General features: G+C 48.9%; 1 protein-coding gene across 2 annotated transcripts; it reads left to right on the top strand.

Annotated features, from left to right (window-relative positions):
- The first annotated feature begins 148 nt into the window (after positions 1–148).
- LOC122381441 (ATP-dependent DNA helicase PIF1-like) lies at positions 149–24,322 on the top strand. 2 transcript variants are annotated; one of them, XM_043365598.1, is made up of 10 exons: positions 149–382; positions 2,458–3,071; positions 3,337–3,454; positions 3,601–3,869; positions 4,244–4,364; positions 4,749–4,905; positions 5,336–5,478; positions 5,900–6,109; positions 19,629–19,777; positions 23,058–24,322. In XM_043365598.1, exons 2-10 carry the CDS (start codon positions 2,472–2,474, stop codon positions 23,235–23,237), a joined length of 1,947 nt encoding a protein of 648 aa, XP_043221533.1. In that variant the 5' UTR covers positions 149–382; positions 2,458–2,471; the 3' UTR covers positions 23,238–24,322. The 2 variants fall into 2 exon arrangements, with proteins under 2 accessions (XP_043221533.1, XP_043221534.1); XM_043365599.1 differs by lacking the exon at positions 149–382 and adding an exon at positions 519–552.
- The last annotated feature ends 1,166 nt before the right edge of the window (positions 24,323–25,488 follow it).

Raw genomic sequence — 25,488 nt, 5'->3', positions numbered from 1 at the left:
GGTAAAGTGGCAGATAACTGGCACACCCCACCTTGAATTCACGCAAGATTCGTCATAGGTGTAAAAAGATTCCACAAGGAACCTAACATCCCCTCCCCATCCCCCTCTAGTAGGCTCACCGCCCCATATTTCACTCCGTATTCCAAACAGTTCTGCCGATTTTGGTTTTGGTCGGCCGGGTCGGCCCACGTCAAGAGCATTGGTGGCAAAAAGCAAGATTACTTTACTACGGCAAAAAGAAATGCAGAGTAATGCCTTCATGTGGCAGCACTTTTACCCTATCGAGTCGATATGGCAGTAGTTTACATTTAAAAGTCTCGGATGTCTGCTGCGGTTTTCCATGTTTTCATAGCTGGTTTCTTTCTTTTATATTTTTTCTGAGGTTCGTATTTGTGGTTAAATGGTTCGTCTGAATGTCGAAAATGCGTTTAAACTAGTCAAGTTCCTTTTGCTCCCATCGTATTTTGCAAAAATTGTGGTCAAAAGATACCGGGATTGCCCATCCGCGCCATTTATGTAGAGGTTGAGATGCAATTTACCCAAATGTTTTAGGTTGTCACATCTCTTAAGTCTAAAAACAAGGTTTTAAGCTGCTATCCAGACATTAACTGGTTTTTTCGCTCATATTTTAGTAAAGGACCTGCTTGTTTTTTATTTGATCAGCAATGAATTTCAATTCAATTTTACATTCTATGAGTTCTTACGAGCTTATGAAAAACCCAACTTTAACTTTGTTTATGTTCACCGTGACTTTCACTACTTTACTCTATTGAATTGAGAAAGTTTTTATTTAAAAAATATTCCCAATTCATTCATATCATCCATCAAACAATCACAATCATTAGAATTGCATTTGCGAAAAAAGAAGAGGGATTCCGGCTCAAAATTCCCGCTCATCGGTCATATGACCGATCAGCGGGAATGAGTAAATCTGTGGCTTCTCAGTCGTCGGTTCCACCCATCGGGTGCACCATCAGGTTGTCCTCCCTGATGACCCTCTGCTGTCCCTTATCTCAGCCTTTACGTTAGGTACTGTGCAAGACGCTAGTGGTGGCACCAGGCAAGGAGAGACTGGGAGGATGAGGACAGGATTCTTTTCTTGTCCTGCTCGTTTCAACTGCTGTCGACATGCAGACTGCAGTTCCTTTTGTATCCTTGTCTTGTATAGGTAATTGATCAACAAGGCCTCTTCTGAGTCAGCATTGCGGACAGTCAGCTTCGCAGGTAGAGTCCTATTTAACCTCGCATTCCTCCTCCTCTGTCCTTCCTCACGTTCTTGCCGCAGTTCCACACACTCATAAAGAAAGTGTTCAAGAGTTTCTGTTGCTTTCATGCATAATGGACAGATCTCATTTCGCTCAGCGTGCCTTCTTAAGACTCCTGTGGCAAGAAGCGACTGCTCCGTTAGAAGTCGTATCCTCGTGCCTGTCGCTTGTCTGCCAATAACACTTAGTCTGTTTTTCGGCCAGAATTGATCCGCTGGCTCGTATTCTTCCATATTTTGTGCAATATCGGCGATCCACTGTATAGTTTGTCTCTTGCTAGCTTCTTCTATAATCATTGCTTTAGTATACGCGTTGATGGCTTGTTTGCAAACTTTATACCAGCTCTTACCCTGTACTCCATTTGTTGTCATCATTTGTATTATGCCTGGTAGCTTCAATGCGGTAAAGTAATGTTCCCATTGCCTTAGTATGCTCGAGCTCCTGTCCTTGTTGAGAGCACCGTGCAGTATCATGTATTCATATTTTTGTATATTTTGTGGCATATTTTGTATGTTTTTTTTAGGTGTGTCTGGTTATATCGTGGTGTAATATTTGAAAACCATTCCAATTGATGTCTTTTAGCATGTAGTAGGATTTGAAAGCTAATTAGCCACATCACAAATGCTAGGTTGCATCACATTTTTTCACTTTGAGCTGCCCAAGCCTTTTTTTACCTGCCCAAACCTAATGTTCTCAACAACAGCAGCCTTCAGACTTAGCTGTCCTACCTGTGATTGAATTCAGTACCTAATCTAAAAGGTAGAACAAATGCAGGTTTTTCCATGATGAAACTTTGTCTAAATATAATTAATACACAAAACAATTACCTAAGTGATAACTTTCACCAACCAATAGTAGTTGGTGCCATCCCTCAATGCATATAGTACATGCATCACAATCAATTCACATCAGTGTACCTATACAGTACCTATACCTATACAGTGTACGGTATGTGTTATTCAATTTGTTTCATCATCCTTCATAATAGATGATGGTGTGACATTTTAAAAAGGAAGAAAGACAGGTTATGTCACTACAAGTTAAACAGTTAAGACTTTTCCTGCCTAGGCAGGGGACATTGGAGAGATTTCAGGAAATGGTTGAAGGAAACTGGAAAGGTTCAGTCATTTTCCTAGCAAGCTGAAGCTTGTGCGACACATCCTCACAGGAACCCCACGCCTCACCCCCACAGTGTTGCGGGTCGCCATGTCGGCGGCGACAGGCGAGTCTCCGAAGAGCTCGCTCTCGTGCCCGGTGATCTCGGCCTCTGTGACGATCGACCAGCTGGACGGCAAAGGGAGCGTGCTGCGCTCTGCGCGTCACCCGACCGCCTCGCTGTCGCTGTGCCGCAGCGAGCAGCGCGAGCTGGTGCTGCTGCTGCAGACGGCGCGCCAGCACCAGATCAAGGTGGTGCTCAAAGAGGTGACGCTGCACCGGCGCTTCCTGCGCGAGGGCAAGGCCACGCTGGTGGTGCGCGGCCAGCAGCTGCGGCTGCTCGTCTCGAACGCGCCGCCCGCGCAGCTGCTCACCTTCCTCCGCGTGCTGTCAGCCAAACTGGCGCTGCAGACAGCGGCGGGCCGGCCGACCTGCGTCCGGGACCGTCTTCTGCGGGCGCCGGCCGACCGCAGGCTGGACGAGGTCAGTCCGCTCACCGCCGACCAGCTGGGAAAGCTGCAGGGACAGCAGGCGGGCGGCCAGCAGCCACAGCAGGCGGGGCCGGCGCCACTCACGGCACGGGACACCAACGTACCGGCGGCGCCGCGGGCCGGGAAACGGCCGGCCGCCGCCTCCGGCGCCGAGAACCAGGTACGGGTGAAGAAGGTGAACGCGAGGGATTTATGGGGGTAGGCTTTAAAGGATCAACGTTTCTGCCTTCTGGCAGAATTTTTATCATCCAGACAGCCAACATAATTGGAAGACGATCAGAAATGATCCTGCATCTACTAGATGGATGGAGTCGACGAAATAAGTCTAAGTCTAAGTCTTCTGGCAACATTATTAGATGTCGGAGAATTGATTTCTATGTAAGTTACATGTTAGATATCGGTTAACTATGTGTGTCTGTCCTCAGGCGAAGAGGCCGGCGAAGGTCCTGACCATGAGTCAGTTCCTGAACCCGCTGCCCATCACCAAGGAGCAGCGCGCCGTACTCGAGGTGGCCACCAGCAACAGGAACGTGTTTTTCACAGGTTAGTAACGAGTCCTAACTCATTGCTGACATCTACGGAGTACGAACGAATTCTCTTGAACACTTAATCATTTCGAATATTGTCACTGCCACCTTTCACTGGATGTAGGGTGATCTGCATCCGTCTAACTCATGCTGCGTCCCCAGGCGGCGCCGGTACGGGCAAATCGTTCCTGCTGCAGCGGATCATCTCTGCCCTGCCGCCGGAGAGCACCTGGGTGACGGCCAGCACGGGCGCCGCCGCCTGTCAGGTGCAGGGCGTCACGCTGCACTCGTTCGCCGGTCTGGGCCGCGGCACCGCCTCCCTGGAGCAGTGTGTCGAGCTGGCCTCCAGGCCGGGCGTGCTACAGCACTGGAAGCGCTGCAAACACCTTGTCATAGACGAGATCTCCATGGTCGACGCCGACTTCTTCCAGGTGGGAAACGCGTACCGACAGCATGACAGTCGAGCTAGATGTTTCCTTGAGCTATTTCTCTTTAGCAGAGAATTCACCTGACTGCACAGTGTGCTAATATTACCTAAGCTAGTTAACTGACTAGTGCCACAGTTAGCAGACTAGTACCACTGTTAGGTAATATTACGTAATTTTACCGAAGCACTGCTTGACGATTTGCTGCCTGTTCATACTGTCGGGCTTTTTCCGGCGTGCCGTCTCAATCTCAACTTTCTTAAACCATACCGTCTCACCATATCACGGAGTGCGTTCGCACCGTATTCCGTCTTTGAGCTTTCCGTCGTCTGATTATGTACGCCGTCTGACTTCGTGTTCCCACCCTGCTCCGTCGGCAGAAACTGGAGTACGTGGCGCGGATGGTGCGCGGCAGCACGGCTCCGTTCGGCGGCATCCACCTGGTGTTGTGCGGCGACTTCCTCCAGCTGCCGCCGGTCGTCGCCAGGAGCGACAAACCCGGTACGTGGCGCTGTCTATCACAGGGCGAACGGCGTGGGACGGACAAACCCGGTATGTGGCGCCGACTGCCGCTCAGTGGGAAGTGGGGACCGTCCGACTAGTGGCGCTGATGGCGAGGAGTGACCGCTGAGGCACGGCTGAGGACATCCAGTTTTATTTGTCAAAGAAGGATCAAGGAACATAGGGCCGGACTACTGTTCTTTTTTGTATCTTGCTTACTTTGTAACTTGTTGTGTTGTGTCTGCCTACCGCTCGCTTACATATTTAGCTACTAATCTGGAAGTTGACTAAATTTGTCATATAAACTTGACATGAGCTGGCGGATTGGAGATTATCTCTCCATCTACCCCCACATCGGCAATGAATGTCTTCCTCATCCCGCAGGCTCGAGCGGCTCCTCGTCAGGCGGCGGCGGTGGCCGGTTCTGTTTCGAGTCGGATGCCTGGACCCGCTGTATAGATGTGACGATGGAGCTGCGGCAGATACACCGGCAGGACGACCCCGAGTTCATCCGCATCCTGCAGAACGTCCGTGTCGGCAGGTGAGTGCCTTTGTCCTCTGTCGTAGAAGTCCATCAATTCATAATGGTACTGAGGACTTATCCGTACCCCTGAGTAGGACGTGGACCCATGGGTCATGACTGAGGGGTGGGAATCTACCTGCATGTCTGGTTCCCGGTACTCGCTGGTTAAAGTAATATGCGTTTCGGGCGCGTTATTCGGTTACGTCTTGTAGTGCATCCCGTATAGAAGCTGAGGATATCGGTCTGCTACCTAATCAATGTTGACCTCTGCCGCTTATGGATGTCGATGAAACGATCTCTGTCGATGACGCGACCTATAGTGAGAAGACCGACATTCTGTGATGTCCAGTCTTAGCCCGACTGTAACTATTCGTCAGAAAATCTGTGTATGTTCACTGTTTCATCGTCTCCCTTAGATATCCACTGACGTCTGTTCGTACCCCGCTAGGTGCACTGAGGAGGACGCCCGCCGCCTGGCCGCCACGGCCACCAACTCGATGGAGCTGCCGGCCGGTATCGCCGCCACCCGGCTCTGCACTCACCGGGCTGACGTGGACCAAATCAACCAACACAAGCTGGCCGCCCTCACAGGTCGGTGGCGCGCTGCCGGATCGCCACTCAACGGTCGTAACCGGGAAGTTTTAGTAGTATAACCGAGCTTTCGTCCGGAGACCCGATTACAAACTCATCATCTTATTACCATATCGAGAGACTCGAATCTACCCGCGGACCCTTTGCCTCAAATGAGCGGCTCTAGCTAGCGTTTACTGCCGCTGCCTACCGCCCAGACTACGATATCTCATTTCTGGCCTTTACATAGTTTTCATTTGACCAGCCCGCAGCTACTGAGTCTCATTTTCACGAGGTTAGCTATAACATCTCTCAACGTATGTACCCACTGACATTTCTCATATTCAATCGCGGGGCATATAAAACTCATCCATCTCCTCCCCTTCCCTTGGTAGCCAGTACAGGAGAATTCACCCCTCTCCCGTTCTCCCTCCATAACCAGGTCTGGAGCGTCAGTACCTGGCGGAGGACTCTGTCGGCGCGTCCGCCACCGTGCTGGACACGCTGACTCCGGTGGCCGGCCGGCTGCGGCTGCGACCCGGCGCGCAGGTGATGCTCGCCAAAAACCTGGACGTGCGCGCTGGCCTAGTGAACGGCGCGCGCGGGGTGGTGGTCGGCTTCAGCGCCGGCACGCCGTTCGGGGGACAGACAGGTGAGTGGGCTGACCAGGCGGCGGGGGGGTGGCGCTGGGACGCGGACTGTGGGGGTGATATTGAGAGAGTAGCGGTCTGTGGCTAGTGAGTGATAAGACCTTTGACTTGTAACGCTTGATTTATAACGTCCATCAGTGTCTGTCGAAGGGCTATCATAGTTCGGGATAGGGTCGCCAGGGCCCGATATAAAGATCAACAAAAATTGAAACAGTGTGTATAATAAACAATGCCTACACTGTCTAAGATCGTTCGACCAGCGTTCCTTCAAAGTAGTTCACCATGAGCATCAAAAACTATTTGCTGAGGCGTTCTATGACTTCAATTAACGTCAAAGAGTGGCATTTTCTCCACGATTGGCTCAGGACTGGAATCTGATTAAAGCGTAGTTGCTCACTAAACCTTGTATGGTGGCGCTCCTTCCCTCACAATATTCTAGTTTATTGGGTTCTCCGGTTTCTGTTAAAACCAAGTATCAGCCGGCCTGGCTAGTTTTGTCGCTGTTCCCAATCCCACGTCCTTTGAAACAATGCCAATCGAAGTGAGCCGCCCTATTAAAAGTTTCGTGGCGCGCGGAGGTGGCTGGAAGTTGTTTGGTACAAGTCCACCTTGTTTTCGTCCTGGGTAACCGACACTGGACTGCAGCGCGTCAAATATGGGGCGCCGGCTTTTTGACCGTTTCGCATTCTTAGGTATAGGATCAAAGGCTGTCCGGTAAGTTTCTAATAATTGCAGTCGCGCTTCTGAGAATATCTGCGTATTACTCGCTTCACGGAAACTATCACCTAAAAACTATCACGAAACTGTCTTTCAGCTAACAATCAATGACGAACTTAAATTCAGTAGCCCGTGCAGGCTTCGGAAATATATGCGCTTGCTTCAGATTACGTTTATGTTCTGTACATAGGGTCTTTCCACCCGATATTGAACTCATAAAGACGTTCGGTTAGCGTACTCACAGTCACGTTAGTAAATAAATGTGTGCAAGAGCCTGTGCTTGATCGTATACTGGCATTGCTGCATTGTCGCTCATTGATCTATCTCCGAAACGGAACTGATTTGTGTTTACGATGCAGACATGTTGTTCACATCAGTTTTGCGGTATCTTATCGACTTCTTTACATGGTGCTCACTCTCGGACTGAAAAGGTCATGTTTGTCTGGCTAGATTGTCTCGTCTTATGGTCTGTCAGCACTCTATCGCCAGAATGGTGCTATTATTTCACTTCGATTGCAGTATCTGTCGTTGCTCGAGTGAGGTTTCCTTACGTATCGGCTGCTGCCTTATCAACGGCGAACCAAAACCTAAAATGCCAGACCACGAAAAACTGTTTGAAAGCGTGACGACTTAAGGCCGGGCTCCACTACGCGTTTTTTTCCGTGCGTTTTATCCGAGACATCGGTTTTTGCGTGAAATCGTTCCCGAAAAAAAAGTTCGCATCATTGCTCAACATTGGGCAAGCTACACTGGGAACGATGTCACGCAAAACACGACAACTTGCAAAGTCCGTACCGATTTTAAGGAAATCTCGGTAAAACGCATGACGATGTCACGCAAACTCGGAAATCTCGTACCTATAAAAAGTTCAATTATTTGAACTTTTCATCGTTTTTTGCGTGATCTCGGCCGGGAGACATGACTTGTGCGCTGCGGCAAACAATGTGAATGTACTTTTGTGTTTGTTTTTGACGTTGTTAAATATGTTTTTAATTCTTGTGTTGAAGCTAGGAAATTTTTGTAGAAGTTTTTTACTTTAGTGTGAAGAGGATGAGTGAAGGTAACATAGCAACCCTACATATTTCATTTTGCGCTTAAAGCAGTGTCAATGCAGGGGAAAATGGTTTTAATTCAAATAGAAATTGGCGGAGTGGTGATAGATGAGTGGTCGGTAGAATGATGTGCACAGTGCACACGCGCTTTATGTAAAAGTGGATTATTTCGGCACAAATAGACGCCCAACTTTCATGGTAAGTGATGCAGAAATTTCAGCTCAAAATTGCTTGTGTCGAGTTTCGGCGCATGAGGGTCTCACGGGCGTCCAGCTAGTGTATGGATGTTTTCCAGTCTGTTGCATGGTAGGCGGAATGTTAACCCTATTCCTGGCGGGCTCCGCCGGGACAAGAAACTGGCGGGGGGCCGATTCGGCCCCCCCCCCTGAGATCTCGAGAACGAAGCAAGATAGCGACAAGCGGTAAACGGCATCGGATACGCACGGCCAAGATCTACAATTTTTACTAAGGTCATTTTCAGGTCAGGTCAAAGATGACGTCACAGGGGTCGAAAAAGTCAAAATGGCGGCGCTAGATATGGAGAGAGTTTTTCTCGAATAACTTTCGAATTAGTCAAGATAGGAACAAACTAAGGGCATCATCGTGATCCTCTCGTCAATCCGCATCGAATGATATATATGTTGACCTCGAAAGGTCAAGGTCAAAGGTTGACCTCAGGTCACGTGACCTCGAGGTCATCATGTATATCATTCGATGCGTCTTGACGAGCTGAACACAATGAGACCATTCACGCGTCTGTATCTTGTTCCTGTACGGAGTTATTGGCCAAAAACCTTTGGTGACCTTTGATGACGTCACATGACCTCACAGCTGCCCAACAGCAAAACAGACCTCAAGGTAGTGAAGGTTGATCGTATATGAAGTCATGTATGGTATATGGGGCCATTCCGACCCGTTTTAGTGGTAAAAACAGGGAGTTGATTTTTCCCCCATTGACTTATAATGGGGAGGTCGCGAAATTGACCTGACCTTAGGTCACCGATATCAAAATTCCGAGATATACAAATTGCACATACTGGTACCCTAACTAAACCCTGAAGAGAAGAAATTGATCGGTCAAAAACTCTAGCTCTGGCGTGATTGCAAACTTTTCTGAGGTAGCGTCACCAAACCGCCTCTGGTGACCTGACCTGAGGTCAGATCAACTCAAAATTTTCAGACATGTTGCGTAGAAGCCTTTTAGGAAAAGTCAGAAAATTTGAGCTTCCTAGCTCAACGCGTTTGGGAGATATAACCAAAAAACCTCAGGGGGGGGGGGGCTCCTGAGGCCCCCCCCGCCAGGAATAGGGTTAAGAATAAAAAATCCCTTGCCCTCTTCAGCCACCAGTGGCTAGCTATGAAACAAGTTATGTATTTAAGCAAGTTTATCATAGGTGCAAGGCTAGCAACATGTGTAAGACACTATTTTATAAAAGTTTGGCTTACTTTTTATTAAATGTTCCTACTTGCAAAACACCTTCTTTATAGGCTCAAAATAAACAAAGTGTGATTTTCCGCGTAGTGGAGCCTGGGTTTAATGACAACAATAATGTCACGTGCTTCAGGATGACAAGCAAAAAACGATATCACGCAAAAACCGACAAATTGCAAAACCGATTTCACGCAAAAACCGATGTCTCGGATAAAACGCGCGTAAAAAAACGCGTAGTGGAGCCCGGCCTTTATGCTAAAAGATGATGTTAAAGGGACCCTCCCACCTTCAAAAAAGTTAATGAATTGGCATGAAAGTGATGTCGCTCGGTTCAGAAAGAGCAAAAACGAATATCTACCAAATTTCATTGAAAAATATTCACCGGTTTTCAAGATATTAGACTTTTACTTTTGTTTACTTTTTGGGATATCCGCTGTTCCTAGCGACTTTATTTGAAAGTGCGGCATTTGTTGCGCGCAAAGCAGCCTATACCACCGCGTGCTACAAAACGTTTTAGTCAAACATTTAACGGACGTTCGAAAGCCTGATGACGTCATCAGATTCCCGTAATGGTTAAGAGATAGGGACCACGCTGGTCCCACCCTGCAAGTAAAGGGAAGAAATTTCTTGAACACCATAAAGCTGCGGGGGTTGCGACCAGGATAAATGGTGGTTTCTGAGCCTGGCCGCAAACTTGGCTATCTCAACTCAAAACTAATGTTAAGGTGGGAGGGTCCCTTTAAAGTAATCACACATCCTAACCTCAGCATTCACCGAGAACCAGATCTGCCACGTGCCCAAGCTGTTTTTACTCATCATGTAATGGTACTGAAAAGTTGAGGACAGCGTACTCCCATTTATGTCATTTCATAGTACTGTCTTTGTGATGTACGCAGTTCGGTCCTCTATTTCCAACTGTGGACAACGATCTGGTATTCTGTATGGCATCTGCTTGAACTGCCTCCAACTGTGGAAATATGTTCAATTATTTTCCTGGAATTCGTCTGATATGTTTAGCTCGGCGGTTTGGCTCACAGTCTTGGAAGCCGCTATCATCGTTATGCTAACCAGCAGGCGTTAGTGTTCTGCGAAGAAAATCAGTTGATTTAGTTTGACGATATCTGGTGTCGCACCAACATTGATGGAAAGCTGATGAGGCCCCTTGACATTTGCTGGGAGCCGCACTCGCCATTGTGATGCAGATTTTATTTTCCTTGGCGATGCTTGCGGAATTCATAGGGGGCTAGTAATGTGCTCAACTTCCAAAGTCGAATGGTTATGAAGGAAGTTTCTCAGAAAAGGTTGGATCACTCAACCATTCATTTTTTTTATAATAATTTGATTTATAAGGCATCGTTTATTTAGGCGCGTTGGTAGATATCATATATGATATGATATGACATGGTTGTTTCCTATGAAACTGTGGAATGTGAATGGAATGGTCAAGCGTTTGTTTCGCGTGTCATACTAGTGCCCGAAAGAGTCTAAATGTGTGAGAACCCCATTCACAATTGCAATGTGATTCACCAAATATTTTAAAGATGTGAATGAGTTTCGTTTGTGAATGCTAGATATATTTGGCCTGCATATAGGAAACTGCATTTAGCTTGTTTATCCCCTAATGGTTTCAATTGTTATGGTACGCGTTGTCGTGAGATTGCAATATTCATGTAATGAATTTGTCGCAGTAGCACTAGGTTGTTATTATTTATCTCAATTCTGTTTGCGTCCCGTTACGGGAGCCGATGAATGGGCCCTGATTTAGTCCGTCAGAATTCACTGGTCGTCTAGGTTTGTCTCGCGGCTGATTACTGCCGGCGTTTTCGTGGCGTGATGACGGCGGGCAGCACGCAGCCGAGTTAACTCCCCCGTGGACCGCCAGTCTCGCAGCGCGCGGCGCGTCGCTGCCCGGATATACGACTTGTTTTGATTCCGCCCGCTGCAGCGGACGTGGTGGCCATTGTTGGCGTGCGGCCCTCGCCGTACCGTGCCGTTCCGAAGTTGCCGTATGCCGTCCGCCGCGCCGGTGCAGTGGTGACCATACCGCCCGACGCCTGCCGACCCGCCGCCGAGCGCCTAGATGCGCTCCGGTTACGTCTCTCTTTGTTCCGGCGGCAGTCAAATGATGTCGGTGCTCCCTGCGGCGCGCATCTGGCGCGGATAACTAGGCTCGTTGGCGGGTTTATCCGCCCCTCTGAGACGGTCCGGCGGCGGCCGCGGAGTGATTTCTGCAGATAATGTCCGGTTTACAGTGGACATTTCGGCGCCGCCGGCTGCCATAAGCTGTGATTGGCCGTCAAGGCGTGACCGCGGTCCGTGCCGATCCCCGGGGAGTCAATGGGATAGACTCACTGGCTGAACGACTGGGGGCTAGACGAGTTCATAAGGCACTGCTCTGTCCATGGGGCAACGCGGGACAAAGTCTCAGGGGTGCATGGATGCTATCTGTGTACATACTCATTCATCCGGTAGTATTAATTCACCTGCATAGATTTCGATAGAAAAAGGATATCGGCAATTCATATTTATTGATGGTAGCAGGTAGGTTATATGGATCCATTTGTATGCATCGGCAGAAGACGAAATATATGGCGAATCGGCCTGTCTCGAGTCATTTGTTATTTATGCATGTTTAGGATGATCGAGAAATAAAAGTTAGCAAACCAAGAGCAATATGGTGGACTTTGTCTGATTATATTTACCCTAGCATGTAGGATCACTCTAGAATCTAGTAAGCCCCGCTTTTGACCGTGAGATGGAGCCAACAAATGTCGCCAATGGCGGCGCCCGCAGCGAGCCCCATGTGGGCTGGTGTGTGATGGTGTCCTGTGGCGGGCACCCTTATCCCTCCACCAGCTTCGATTTTGCATCTTTGAGGTCGGTGCGAGCGACTTTAGCGAGTGTCATTTGAGCGAACGTCATTTGAGCGAACCATTTTCAGCGAATGGCAATTCAGCGATTATCAAGTTCATCGATTATCAAATATAGCGATTATCAATTTTAGCGAAAGCTATGTTTCAGCGACATCTATTTCGTCGACTACAATTTGAGCGACTGTCAGTTCAGCGAAACATTTCATCGTCCTGTAACGGTGATTTTGATTTTTTTCTTTTGCGAGCGTATGCGTACGAATGTTTCCGGAATTTCCCATGATTATCCGGAACTGGATGGCGGATGTCGTGCGTTCAAAGATCAGACATTGAGCTCCAAATTTAATGCTACATTTGTCAAAAATTCCAACGATTCAATTTCACCCCCCTACCCCACCCTGCTCTTTGTCAATAATGGTGACCAAACGTTTGTTCAGAGATCAATATTGCTTGTGCTTTTTTCGCGAAATTGCCCCGCTTGAATTTGGATCAGTTCCCCATGTTGTAAAATTTGTTCTTGCCCCAAGCACCGTACGAATTTCCAGATATTTGGGTGAGGTCCCTGAAACATAGACTGGATTCCCCTGTGCCATCTCTCTAGTTTGTTATTGGTCCTTGGCATTCCTTCCGTCGCCCTATCTCTCACGTTCCACATTTTCAATTCAAATTTTGCCCGCCTCCTTCCCCTCCCATGCACCCCTTGTTGGTCGTCCGATGTATGTACATATGTGTCTTCAAAATTCAAATGATGCGTAAAGCAGGCACGTAGCTAGGATTTGGCCAAGGGAGGGGCGGAGGAATCCCGGGGGCCTCCTTTCTACAGAGGGCCTCCTCCCTAAAGGGGCCTCCTTTCTACAGAGGGTCTCATGCCTACATAATTACATATACAACATAATGCAGACTTTTGTTCAGCTTTCATATGGCCAGCGCACTGGTATGTTTCTTTATTCTTACCGCTGCACTGTTGCGGTAAGAAACATACGCATATCACAAGTCTCCGAGTGGCATGGTAACTGGCAAAAAAAAACAAAAAAAACTCGGGCGGCGGCGGCCAGACCGCAGCAGGAGGGGGAGGATCTGCGAGGAATGGGTGGATACTGGATGACGGTCAGAGTAACACTTGGTGTCAATTATCATATATCGTTCAAGCGCTTAACCGTATTCCGGGCGGGCTCTGAAAGACTCTGAATCGGGCGGGGGCCTTTTTGGCCCCCGTCAGAACTCGAAAAGCACGAATCGTAGCGACAAACGGCAACGGCGTTTGATAGTTCGTTGAACGACTTACAACTTTTGTAAACAACTTTTTTGGGTCAGTTCAATATTGACCCTCGCATGTGTGCGGCGTTTGCCAGCTTCTAATGTGTAGGGGGGGGGGGTCGGTTGGACCCCCCCCCCTTGCCGTTTGGCCCTGATCGAGCTAGAGCTTCGCGGAAAAAACGAGCGTGTTGCCCGTGACGAGAGGAAGCCGATAATACCCAATTTAAGGTCCTAGGTCATTGGTTGACCTTCCAGGTCAGGTCAATGACCCAGAGTCGGGAAAATCGGGACCTGTTAGAAAGTCGTAAAGTGTGGCTGCTAAGGTTTTCGGGGTGCTGATCACGAATATCGTGTTAGTTTTGATCACAGATGATGTCTTTAAGCATTTAGACCAGGTCGGGTCAGGTCAGGTCAGGTCAACCAGTAGGCGTCGTGACGGGTATTCGTAGTACGTGTCAACCGCCTCTGACAGCTTCGTAACATGTTACGAACAATACGAAGGCACCAAAACTACTTCGTAAATGTTCAAATGGTTGCTAAATTCGAATTCAGCTCCAAAAACTAGCCTAGAAACATGTACAGCTCGAAAAAGTGAACCGAGGTCACCTGAGGTCACCAAAGGTCAATGGCCTGACCTGACCTTCAGGTGACCTTGACACCCACCCTAATGCATGGAAGCAACATCAAATCACATGTTTGAACGTTTGAAACCTCGAAAAGCTTGCAAACGCGCGGCTAATGCGAGCCGACATACGCAGAATCGCGATTCCGGCCAAACATGGTCTCGGAAAAGAGGTCACAGGTCAAAGGTCATTTGGGTCAGGGTCATGAAATTTTCAGGGTAGGTGAAAAATTGATCAATGGGAGGGTACTGAAAGTTTCGTCGCGATCGGCCGCTTTTTACGCGAGTTATTTGCGAAAAACCATGGGGGGGTCCATCCGACCCCCCCCCCTACACATGCGAGGGTTGAGGTCGCCAGAGGTCATAACAAATAACATGGTTTATAACGTCCTACATAGATAGGTCAACTTCAAAATCTGACCTAGGAAGGTCACGCTGGGTACCAATCGGCGCGTCATGGCCAGGCGAACGGTTTGGTACACTAACAATTATTTAGCCCCATCATGTCGTGATTTATTGGCTAAAAACTGTTGATGACCTCACCTCACCTCAGATGATCCTTCCCGGTGCCCCTGTCAGTAAATGCCACCTGGGTGCTTAGTGCTTACAGATCAGATAATCTGACGTAATTAAGAAAGAATTGGGTGGTTTTGACTCGTTTTCTCGAAGCAGGACACAGTTCATTATATTTTCCAATAGGCTTGTCACGATTCTGACCTGACTGACGTCTGCAAGATTGAAACTATACGGTTATCAATTTTTTAATGTGTGAATGATGCCACGTTTACTCGCTGTAAGTAAAACTGGTTTCGTTAGTAAATTTTCCTAGGTCCAGGTGGTTTGCTTCATTTACGCCGTAGATGAAACAAACAATCGATGGATAGGTATATATTAATTTCCCGGTCAAATAAATTATTATGAGTTGTGCGAAGCGTGGCTATGGGAATATCACCACGGTCTGATAAATGGTTTGGGTAATTGCATCCATCGTAAAAATACCAACACAGCCACAGAGGGCTTCCTCTCTACAGATTGCCTCTTATCTACAGAGGGCCTCCTCTCTGCTGAGGGTGTCTTTCTCTCCAGAGGGCCTCCTTTACAGAGGGCATCCTCTCTACAGAGGACATCCTCTCTACAGAGGACATCCTCTCTACAGAGGACATCCTCTCTACAGAGGGCATCCTCTCTAGTCTCTACAGGGACCTCCTCTCTACAGAGGACTTCCTATCTATGTAGGGCCTCCTCTCTTTAGAGTCTCGTCTCTACACAGGACCTCCTCTATACCGAGGACCTTATCTCTGCAAAGGGCCTCCTCTCTTCAGAGGGCCTTCACTCTACTGAGGGCCTCCTACCTACAGAGGACCTCCTTTCTACTGAGGGAGTCCTCCTCTACAGAGGGCCTCCTCTCTTCAGACGATCTCCTCTCTACAGAGGGCCTCCTCTCTACAGAGGGCCTCCTTTTTACAGAGTGCCTCTTTTTTACAGAGGGGCTCTTTTTTACAGAGGGCCTCTTTTTTACAGAGGGCCTCCTTTTTGCAGAGGGCCTCCTCTTTACAGGGGGTCTCCTCTCTAAGGGGGCCTCCTCTCTACACAGGGCCTCCTACCCATAGAGGGCCTCCTCTCTACTGAGGAGTCAGAGGGGCCTTAGCGGTCAGACACAGACACTAGTGGTTATTCACAGGAGATGAGAAGGGCCCTAGCTGTCACTTGTCAGGCTGGTCAGAGGGCCCTGATTGTTCTGACGTCATTTTTGAGATTCCCGGGTGAATTTCGTTCGCCTCCGACGTGATTTTGGCCAACGTGATTCAGGCCGAAAGGATTCAGGCCAACGTGGGCCTTCGGCCCACGTTGGCCTGAATCCTTTCGGGGGGGCCTCCTGAAAACCCCAAGGGAGGGGCGGGCGCCCCCTCCGCCCCCCCCCCCCCTTGGCTACGTCCCTGGCGTAAAGAGGTGCAATAATTTCCGAAAAGTAGCAAATGATTGACTTTCGTCGCGTTCGGTCATTCGCTGTAACTGCATCGCTCAATTGGTATCCCAATGACCACCATATATTCGCTCAATCTGGTTTCGCTGATTCTGGTCCTCGCTAAAGTTGATAATCGCTGTGATTGAATTCGCCGACTTGACAATCGCTGAAAAAGTCAATCGCTTAAATTGATAATCGCTGAAAATGTTTCGCTCAAATGTCGTTCGCTGAAATGACGTTCGCTCAGGTGTCGCAGAACCCTTTGAGGTTACCTGGTACGTTGATTTTAATGTCTTTATGTCTTTTCATGTGTCAAATATACCTTTTGGTTCACTAGGGGACGATGAGGGACTTTTCTAGTTTTCCTTGATGATTAGGGTGGCACTAAAACGGGGCTAAAATTTCGTTTTGAGAATTTTCAACGGGACGGGCAGCCAATCTGTTCTACCACCCGAGGAAACGTTGTGTGTAAAATATTTTTGGAAAATATGTTTATTTAGAGGTAGCTCAACCAGGTCAAAGTTCACATTTTCGTGAAAAACACAACTTTGCCGAAATTTTAATTTCCACGTGTATTTCTGATGTTCACAATGACATTGGACGTTGCCAAGACTTTATCGAAACGTTTCAGCACCTAAAGCTCTGATTTATAGGTACATATGAGGTACATAATTCTTTTGAAGGTATGCATAACTTACTGCATAACTCCATGAAAAGAGAAAGCGGTATCATTCGTAATCAGCCAACACTTGTGCACATCATTCGTCGGCTAGTCTTGCCTATTTAGAAGTTACGATCGCCTTGCGTATGTCAGAATGCTTGCGTCTTTGCTCCTCGACGACCTACAAGAGGAGCTGCTGTTAGTCTTTGTCCTTCGTGGGGGTCAGATCGATTTCCTGGCCATCAACAAAATGCCTCGTTCCGCGAAGTCGTTGAGGCGTGAAGAGACCTCATGTAGCGCATGACGGCGTTGTAGAATGGCTTGACCTCCCACAGAATCGAATCCTTCAAGAGGAAGTCGGTGTCCATACCGAGGATGCTGAAGAAGCTTGTGAAGCCAGTTGTGATATGACGAAGTCTTCCGGTTCCGTGGACTTGCTAGAGACTGAAGCTATAGTAGAGGTGCACCACCAAGGACAGTGATGACCAGCTCCAGCATCTCACCGTTGTCGCGTGAGTGCTGGCGGTCAAGGATATACGACCGAACTGTGCAAGAGCATCACGCGGGTTGTGGAGGTGGGACATGTCACAGTTTTTGAAGGTTTATGGCTTCGTTCCATCTAGACGCCCACTTTTTATGGAAGCGCTTAAACAAAACAACGTTCGGGCCGCTGGACGGGCCGAGGCAGGCTGAAAGTGTCTTTATATGTAGAACAAACTCGTAAATGTCGTGGCAAGTCAGGTGGAGCAAGTCCTGCTCGAGCCGCTTCTCGATGATCGTGCAGGCGCCTGCATTGAGGCTGGTGTTCGATTCAGTTGTGTCAAAACTGAGCGCTTTCACTCAATCCTTCAACTCTCACTCATCGAGGGATTCTAGAACAGCGTTTGTTGCGGCCTGTCAATTTGAGCCTGGCTAGCGAAAAATGTTCTGAAATGGCTTAGCAAAACACATCTTATCTTTTTCACGTGCACGTCTCCTCCCTGACATCACGAAGAAACGGAGACCTGCCCTGTGGCCGTACACTGGCAGTGTCCCCCTGCGCATCAGTAACCGGGAATACATGAGCAGAGTAAATGCGTATTACAAACGGATCACTATAGGTACTCAGCGAAGAAAAAACCATTCCTGATACGCATTTATTCGCTCATGTATCCCCGGTAAGTGCTAGCAGTCTCGTGACCCGTCCCAACCATCGTAATACGAGAGAGGAGCTGAAGTTACACGCCTGGCAGCGGGCTACCGTCACCGAACAAAATAAGCTAAACTACGCTGAACGGCCATTAGTTGAATCACGCATTGCGTCACAGCGCGTTTGCGGCGAGAAACACTGTGGTTATGAAACAAATAGGAAGGCGTCAATCATTCATTTAAACGTGTTACAGCTCAAATATGACAATGCTTGGAAGGGCGCGATACACACCTGAAACCCCGTTCACAATATACGTTTTGTCAATGTGTACCAAGTATGACCCCATTGAGCTACCTCTAAATATAAATATTTTTTGATAAAATTTCATACAGATTATTTTTTCGTGAGGTAGAACATAATGGCCACCCGTCCCGGTCGAAATTAAAAAAGTCGAAATTAAGTGCCACCCTATTGATGATGCTGTTGAAGGTATTTAATCAAATCAGCCCTGAGCTTTTCACGGTAATTTTACCCGACCGCAGTGCCTGTGAAAGCCGTCTACTGTAAACCCCGCCACAACATTTCGCGGAGACGTTACTATGGCCTCTGGTCTTTAATTGAGCTTATTGAAGCAATTTCTAAATAGCCGCTGCTCACTGTCTGAGCAGCTTGCAATGGCCAATCACATACGGTGCCCTTTCGGGCTTCAGACAGCATGCAATGGTTGACCGGGTCACGAAAGGGGCTGCTTGTTCCCCGGGTTCAGAGGGTTCAGTCGGTACGACTTTGTGTCACTACCACCCTTAGGAGAGAACGCACCAATCACAGATCGGACTATCCCACTTCCAAGCTATGTGCGGCCCTTCCCGTTAGCTGACGTCACATTCCACCAGCGCAGCCATACTCAGACAGTCAGCCGGTGTGACGCCAGCGCCGACGCGTGGCGTGTTTGGCCCTGTGGCCATTATTTGTGTGCTCGTCGGGCGGCGCCGGCTATTGCCCTGATGGCCCCGCAAACCAGCGCCGTATCGGCTTTGGCCGGCCGGGCTGGGATGACCAACCGACCGGTGTGCTGGTACAGAACGTCTCTGGCTGCATCACACCGGGATGCGTTCCCCTCGATCGGAGCAGACGAGGAGACGGTTCTGAACCCTTATACAATTCTTGGTAACGGACTCAGCAATGGCTGAGATGTAAAACGAATCAGGAATGGAAACGGTGATAAAAACGAAAGTATAGTCATTGCTACGCATCTACTACTGATCAAAGCTAAAATAATCCCATTAGATTTGCTTTCGAATCAAAATTAGCTCGGTCTGCTTCCTGCGCTGACGTGTTCCTTCAAGTGAGTAATTTTTATTCAGCTCTCGACTGTCGGTAGTTTGGCCTGCGGCGAGGTGCCAAATGGCTCTGCGGGAAATACATCCCGCCCACGTGTTGCTGTGATTCTGGGCACGTGCGTTTACACTGCGGCCACCAGCACTCCCGTGACGACCCACGGCCTCCCTTCGATGACCTGTTTTCTCCACGTGACATCATTGCAGGCGACTGGAGAGTCACCCGCTGACCGGTGTGTGTACGTGCGTGAGCGTGCGTGTTTGTTTTTAGTCTGGTCAGTGGGTTTTTATTTCTAGTCTGACCAGTGTATGTGACGTCTACGTGTTTCTCTCGTCTGACCAATGTACACTCAGTGCGTGTGCGTGGTTTTTTTCTTACCTCTGTGTGTGTGCCTGTGTCTCTAGCCTTTGTGCGTTTTATGTTCCGTTTGGTTATTGCACCCTACGCTAACCATCGCTCGTTCTCTGTGTCTTACAGAGCTACCCGAGGTGCAGTTTGCGTGCGGCGTGCGGCGCGTGCTCACCCCAGAGAGGTGGACGGCCCGCTCGTCCGGCGGAGCGGGTACCCTGTGTCGCCGGCAGCTGCCGCTGCGACTCGCCTGGGCCTTCTCCGTCCACAAGTCGCAGGTAGGGAGCTGATAGCGCTGCCGCACTGCGCTGGGCTGGGTATTCATGACCTTCTCATGAGTTATCTTTGTGGGTGGATGGGCTAGACTGTTCACTGAACTTTCAAGCACCTATTGTGGAGTACGAGTAGGCGTAGCTGACCTACACTACATGAGTAAATGAAGTGGTTATTTTGAACGTAAGGGTTTTGATGACATTTTGGGGCCGCCGTTGGCGCGATGCTTACTTTGCGACATAATTATCTTATCAAAAGGTTGCCTTAATACGCTTCGCTTATCGTTGCAATAACATTTAGCGACAACTCTTCGTAGCTGGTTGGCTGGTCACATCCATTCCTGTGCATCGTATCCGGGAAGTGTTTTATGTCACCATCAGACCAATGCGTCCGGGCAATACGAAAATTGATGGCTGCTCCAATAACGCTGGCTGCCAGGAGAAGGGGCTGGTTTGAAAACGATTGGGCGTTATTCGAACACGTCGCATGAACCATGCTTTCATGCCTCAGGGCTGTACAATGTCCGGCGGGTCGCCGCTCCGTCGCAGCGTTCGACCGCCGCCATCCTGCCCTTTGTTTTATCCGCTAACGGAGTTGGCCGGATTCGACGGGCCCGGGGCGGGTCCTGTGTCAGCGGACGGGGGCTTTTTGCGGGCGGTGCGCCGCGGCGGCCGACTGTTTTCCACCGCCGTATTGTGTGCGTGTCACGGACGGCGGCGCCCAGTCAGGCTTCGGCGCGCCGCGCAACTTTGCAGGCCGCCCAGACGCTCCTCTCGGACCAACTGGCGATTTATGGCGCTCGGCGCCGTTCGAGGTGAAAGCCGTTGATTTTAAGAGGGGTGGAAACGAGGAGGAGTCGGTCACCCGTGATGCCGTGAAGGGCGCGGTGGTGGTGGGGAGGGGGAGGTTGTCTGGGAGTTAGGGTTTGATGGAGTGGGCCAGTTGCGGTCGGTGGGTGGTGGCGTAGCCGAATGAGTGATGAAGTGGAATAGTTTGGGAAACAGCTGGCCAACCCTCCCTTCCTTTCCCCCTCCCTGAGGAGCTGGAAGATGTACCCCATCTCTGCCTGCTATTGGGAAGGGAGAGATGTAGATAGATGTAACTGGCCGGTGTCTCTCCGGGCAGTGGTTCTTGGCTCGGGGACCCCCACTGTTCCGAGAGGACATGTCGGAAGCATCAGCAAACAGACGTCCTTCGCCTGCCGCCGAACGACCGTCCAGGGAACATATTTTACTCGCAGAGTGCACTGTCTTCGGATAAGTTATAGTCTGTGATAACGTGACCACTGTCTCTTCTGTAAATTTATAGTGGTTATATTTGGAATAATTGTGTGAAGTAGACATCTGGTAAACATTTTTACATAATTTTTTATGGACCCATTTAATTGCGTCCCAGAAAAGCTATTTCTGGCACCTAAAAGCTGACTCGCCCCAAAATTGGTCCTCAGCACCTATTTGGTGGATACCAGCACCAATCATGGAAAATGGCCTTAATTAGCTGTTTCTGGCACCTATTCATCGGTACGCCTTACTCTTTTTTCTAAATCTGGCACCTAAATGCTGAGCGTAGCACCAATCTAGTAGAAAAATGAACTACTGGCTGGTAGAATCATGTTGTTCTGGTATAATGACCCCTTGAGTCTAGCCTAAAGGTTGCCAGTGCAGCTACACTCTAAGACAGCCCCGTAGTGATCTCAGCATTGTATATGACGTTTAAGTAAGCAAATAATATTGATTTGTTTGAAAAAAAACAATGTCATTTAAATATTTAAAAGTATTTATTTGTAATGCTTAAAGGGAAACATTTTTGTGAGTAATTGTCTCGATTTTGACCATTAAAACGGGTATTGTATTTTTTTGACGTCATCAAATAGCTCCAAAAAAGAAATGTAATGTTTTCATTCCGTTCAAGGCCGCTGAAGAAACGCGGGATCTTGCGTGGGACATTGTCCGTTGTTTGCCGCGCAGAGTTGTGCCGTGGTTGTGCCTTTTTCATCCGTTTCTTACTTATGTGTGCATGAAGCTTTGATTTTGTTTTTGGTTGTTGTGTGGCCGGTCAGTCAAACGCCCCTGTAGAAACCGGACGCTGCGTTTGATCGAGATGGAGTCAGACTTTGGGCCTGTTCCAGCGCCGCCAGAAACCTCCAGAAAGCTCCAGAAAGCTCTAGAATCCTCCAGAGAGCGTTCCAGCGCCTCCAGAAAGCTCCAGAAAGCTCTCGCCAAAGCTCCAGAAACCTCCAGTAGCCTCCAGAGAGTTGGGAGGTCCAAATTTCTCTGGAGGCTCTGGTCTACAATTATGGCGCACATGTGACAATCACGAATGTAATCAAAGAACTTTTGCCTGATTATTTTACAACTTGAATGTAAAAAAATTACATTGCTATAATTTTGCTAATCTTTCTTAATAAAATTGAAAATAAATTTTGCATTTCAAGAGAGATCAATCGTCATTCTTTTGGTATCTGTGATGCCAATCTCCAGAAACCTCCAGATTGCGTTCCAGCGCCTCCAGTGAAACCTCTGGTAGAGCCTCCAGTCAAGAATTTCTACTGGAGGCGCTGGAACAGGCCCGATGATTGCAGAAAGCCAGAAAGCTAATAATATTGAAAAGAGGGCCGGTTGCGTGGCATGTCTGTTCAGAGTTGACATTTTGCTTTACTCCAGTTTATGATCTGAGAGCCTGACTGGAAGTGACGGATTCAAACTTTTCACGTTAAAATGGCTGAGGGTGCAATAATCTCTACATAGCGGGCTGGTATAGGAGCGTCTTGCTATGCTGCACCATAGCTGGCTAGTGATTCTCTTTTGGCTAGAAATGGCATTAATCATTATCTCCACTGGCGAAAATGGCACTTGACATCACCGAATGCAAAGTTCATGTTTGTTAGGATACATAAAATCAGGAAGATTACGCGAATTAGGTAGGCAAACGTGGAATAAAATAGGTGCTGGATGTTTTGGTTTTGGTGCTGAATCAGCAAACAGCAAATACGGAGTTCAACTAGACGATCTGGCAACTTTAGGCTGTGTGGAAGCAATTAGGTGCCAGATTCAGATATTAGGGTCGAATAAGCATTTTGGGGCTGATCAGCAATTAGGTGCCAGAAACAGCTTTTTAGGGACCAGAAACAAATATTCCCCATTTTTTATTTACTCCAAAACCAGCCTTGTCAAAATTGTCGGTGTTAGTTACACGTATAGTCCGACATGTATACTTGTTATTGTTTTCGTGTGTGTTTGAAATGTTCCATGTGTGTGACGCATGACCGTATCCGCCTCCCGACAGGGTATGACGCTCGACTGTGTGGAGATGGCCCTGTCGCGTTCCTTCGAGCCCGGCCAGGCCTACGTGGCTCTCTCGCGCGCCAGGAACCTGCGCTCGCTGCGCGTGCTCGACTTTACAGCGGCCTGCGTGCGCGCCCACCCGGCCGTGCTGAGGTTCTACGCCCGGCTCCAGTGTGTATGACACGGACCGCGGGACTAGGTCAGTCTGGTGGCCAGTCAGGTGACTTAAGCAGAGGACCTGGAAATCCCTGCTGGAGTCGATGACCCAAGCCGTGGGTCTGAGGCGGTCTGGCTGCCATGGCGGCTGACCGGTACCGACTGACCCGGTACGGCTTTAGGATAATTTTCGCTGGCGTCGTGACGCTACCGTCTCGTAGTTTTTGCGTGCTTAGTTTTCTCTCATTCACTGTGATCTTTGATATTTCCGGTATCGTAGTCTTGCCAAACGCGATCAAGCTCAGGATTTTGAAACGATTGTGCTGTAGCGATAGATAGTTTTTACTTAGATCTCGGCTGATCTCTCAAAGTTTGCATTCCTAGGAGCTGAAGTGATGCCGTCGCTCGTTGTTACCTCAGCTGTGTCGCTCTTCTTTAATGTGTCGTACAGCAGCCGACGGGATTGACTGTCGATGTGTGCATCTAGCGTCATGTGAACGTGTAGCTACTGCGTGCTTCAACTACCACTTGGCACGAGTTCTCAGTAACAACGAAGTTCATCGCTCAGGACGTATCGCTCAGTGCTAAGACGCTGGAGCGTTGTAGCTTGCATTTTTTTCATGAGTGTGTTTTCCAAGCGTCATGACCTTTTTATCTCTCTGACTTTTTGTACGACCTTTCGACACAAATATAGTGCATGGAACGCGCCTGTGCTCCGATAATGCCAATCACTGCTGCGATGCGTTATTTCCGGTACGTCGGGAACCGGCGATGGGATCGGACTGCCTTAATGACCGTGTTGGACATGTCATGTGCTGGCCATTCACCAGTGGCCAAAGGCGAGTACCGTCCTTCGGCTACTTCATTGCGGAACAGTGCCAAATACTGAATATTTGTTGTTTTGGATCTTTATTTTCGTATACAGTTATTTATAAAACATTCAAACGCGTGCTAGTATTGTCATTCCGGTCGTCATCCACACTGTGTTGACGTTTGGCGGTATGTACGCCTATTCTACATCCATTTGTCACCAATGATGGCGAAAGTTCTCATTCAACTCTGAAAGGTCGCTGCTCAATCGTCCGTTAATAGAAGCTGATGTTGAGGAAATCCAGTATGTTTTGATGTTAGGGCTGCGATATATGTAGAGGATGATCCACAGACCCATCGCGCAATAAAAAACCAGCATGGTTCTCCTGACGAGTTTCTGCTTAGTTATGTGACAAGCGAACTGTTTTCTACCATAAACCACCATTTTCCATTAACTGAACGTCAACCCATTGCCCATCAGTCAATTTTCTCATCTAGCTCCTCTGGGCGGTGACGGCAGAGCTGACTCACCGTCTGCCATGTGGCCGGCCGATTGGCGTGTCGCTCGGCCCGGCTACAGGCGCGTGCTGTTGACGGCCTGACACGCGCCACCTGCCGGTGATGACGGGTCATCTGTCACCATTGACAGGCCAATCCCGGCCGTCTGCCGTCACCGCTGACGGATGGCGGCGTCCGTCAACGGAACCGTCACCGCCGGTTAGTCGGTCCAATGGACGTCATCGCCCCTAGTAACGGCAGGAGTATGACTAGAGATCCACTAAGTGCACGCATGGATGAACGGGAAATGGTACTGAGCCTGATCGACGGGCTGGGTAAATGACGACTTTCATGTATGCAGCATTTGTTTGTTTTGTTTTGTTTTGTTTTGTTTTGTTTTGTTGGGTTAGGCCCTTTCGGTCGACAAGACCATTGCAGAGCCGGAAGGATGATAGGAATTAGGGGGAGACATTGGTCTGGGCAGGCACCCTAGTGAGTCGCCGGGGCTGAGCCCGTCCAGAGGACAGGCCACCCAGCCCCAAGGCACTCACTGCACCCGGCTACGGGGTGCGCTCCCTCAGGAGCAGCGGTGCCGCTCCAAGGGAGCAGCCCGCATGAGATAAAGTTGCCTGTCCAGCCCGGAGGGGGGTTGCGGCGTGGAGGAGAAGGATTTCAGTATCCTGAGGATAGAAGCACGGATAGGTGTGTATGCAGCATGCTACTCGGGTGCTTTGATTCATCAAAGATAGGTATATACTCCAGATTTCACCTGCATGAGAGCGTTCTCACTTGCTTCGGTGAACTCACAGACACCGGCCGCCGCTGCGAATCGCTGTCATGTTCACCTGGTCTGGCTGACTCCCGATGTCAGTATTCATGGCTCATACTGTATGTATACTATAAACGTCCTCATCCTGTACGGTCCATCGTGTTTATTTTCTCTCGCACAGGCGCTGTGCCGGGGCAGT

The sequence above is a fragment of the Amphibalanus amphitrite genome, unplaced genomic scaffold, assembly GCF_019059575.1.
Source record: "Amphibalanus amphitrite isolate SeventyFive unplaced genomic scaffold, NRLGWU_Aamphi_draft 000120F_arrow, whole genome shotgun sequence".
In the NCBI taxonomy this organism is placed as follows: domain Eukaryota; kingdom Metazoa; phylum Arthropoda; class Thecostraca; order Balanomorpha; family Balanidae; genus Amphibalanus; species Amphibalanus amphitrite.
This window is presented reverse-complemented; position numbering and strand designations above follow the sequence as displayed.

Bases quoted from the DNA above. Each gene is read 5' to 3' on its own strand.
- LOC122381441 (XM_043365598.1), top strand. From the start codon at position 2,472: ATGTCGGCGGCGACAGGCGAGTCTCCGAAGAGCTCGCTCTCGTGCCCG. The intron at 3,455-3,600 runs GTTAGTAACGAG...CTGCGTCCCCAG, and splicing joins CAGGAACGTGTTTTTCACAG to GCGGCGCCGGTACGGGCAAA. The intron at 19,778-23,057 runs GTAGGGAGCTGA...GCCTCCCGACAG, and splicing joins TCTCCGTCCACAAGTCGCAG to GGTATGACGCTCGACTGTGT.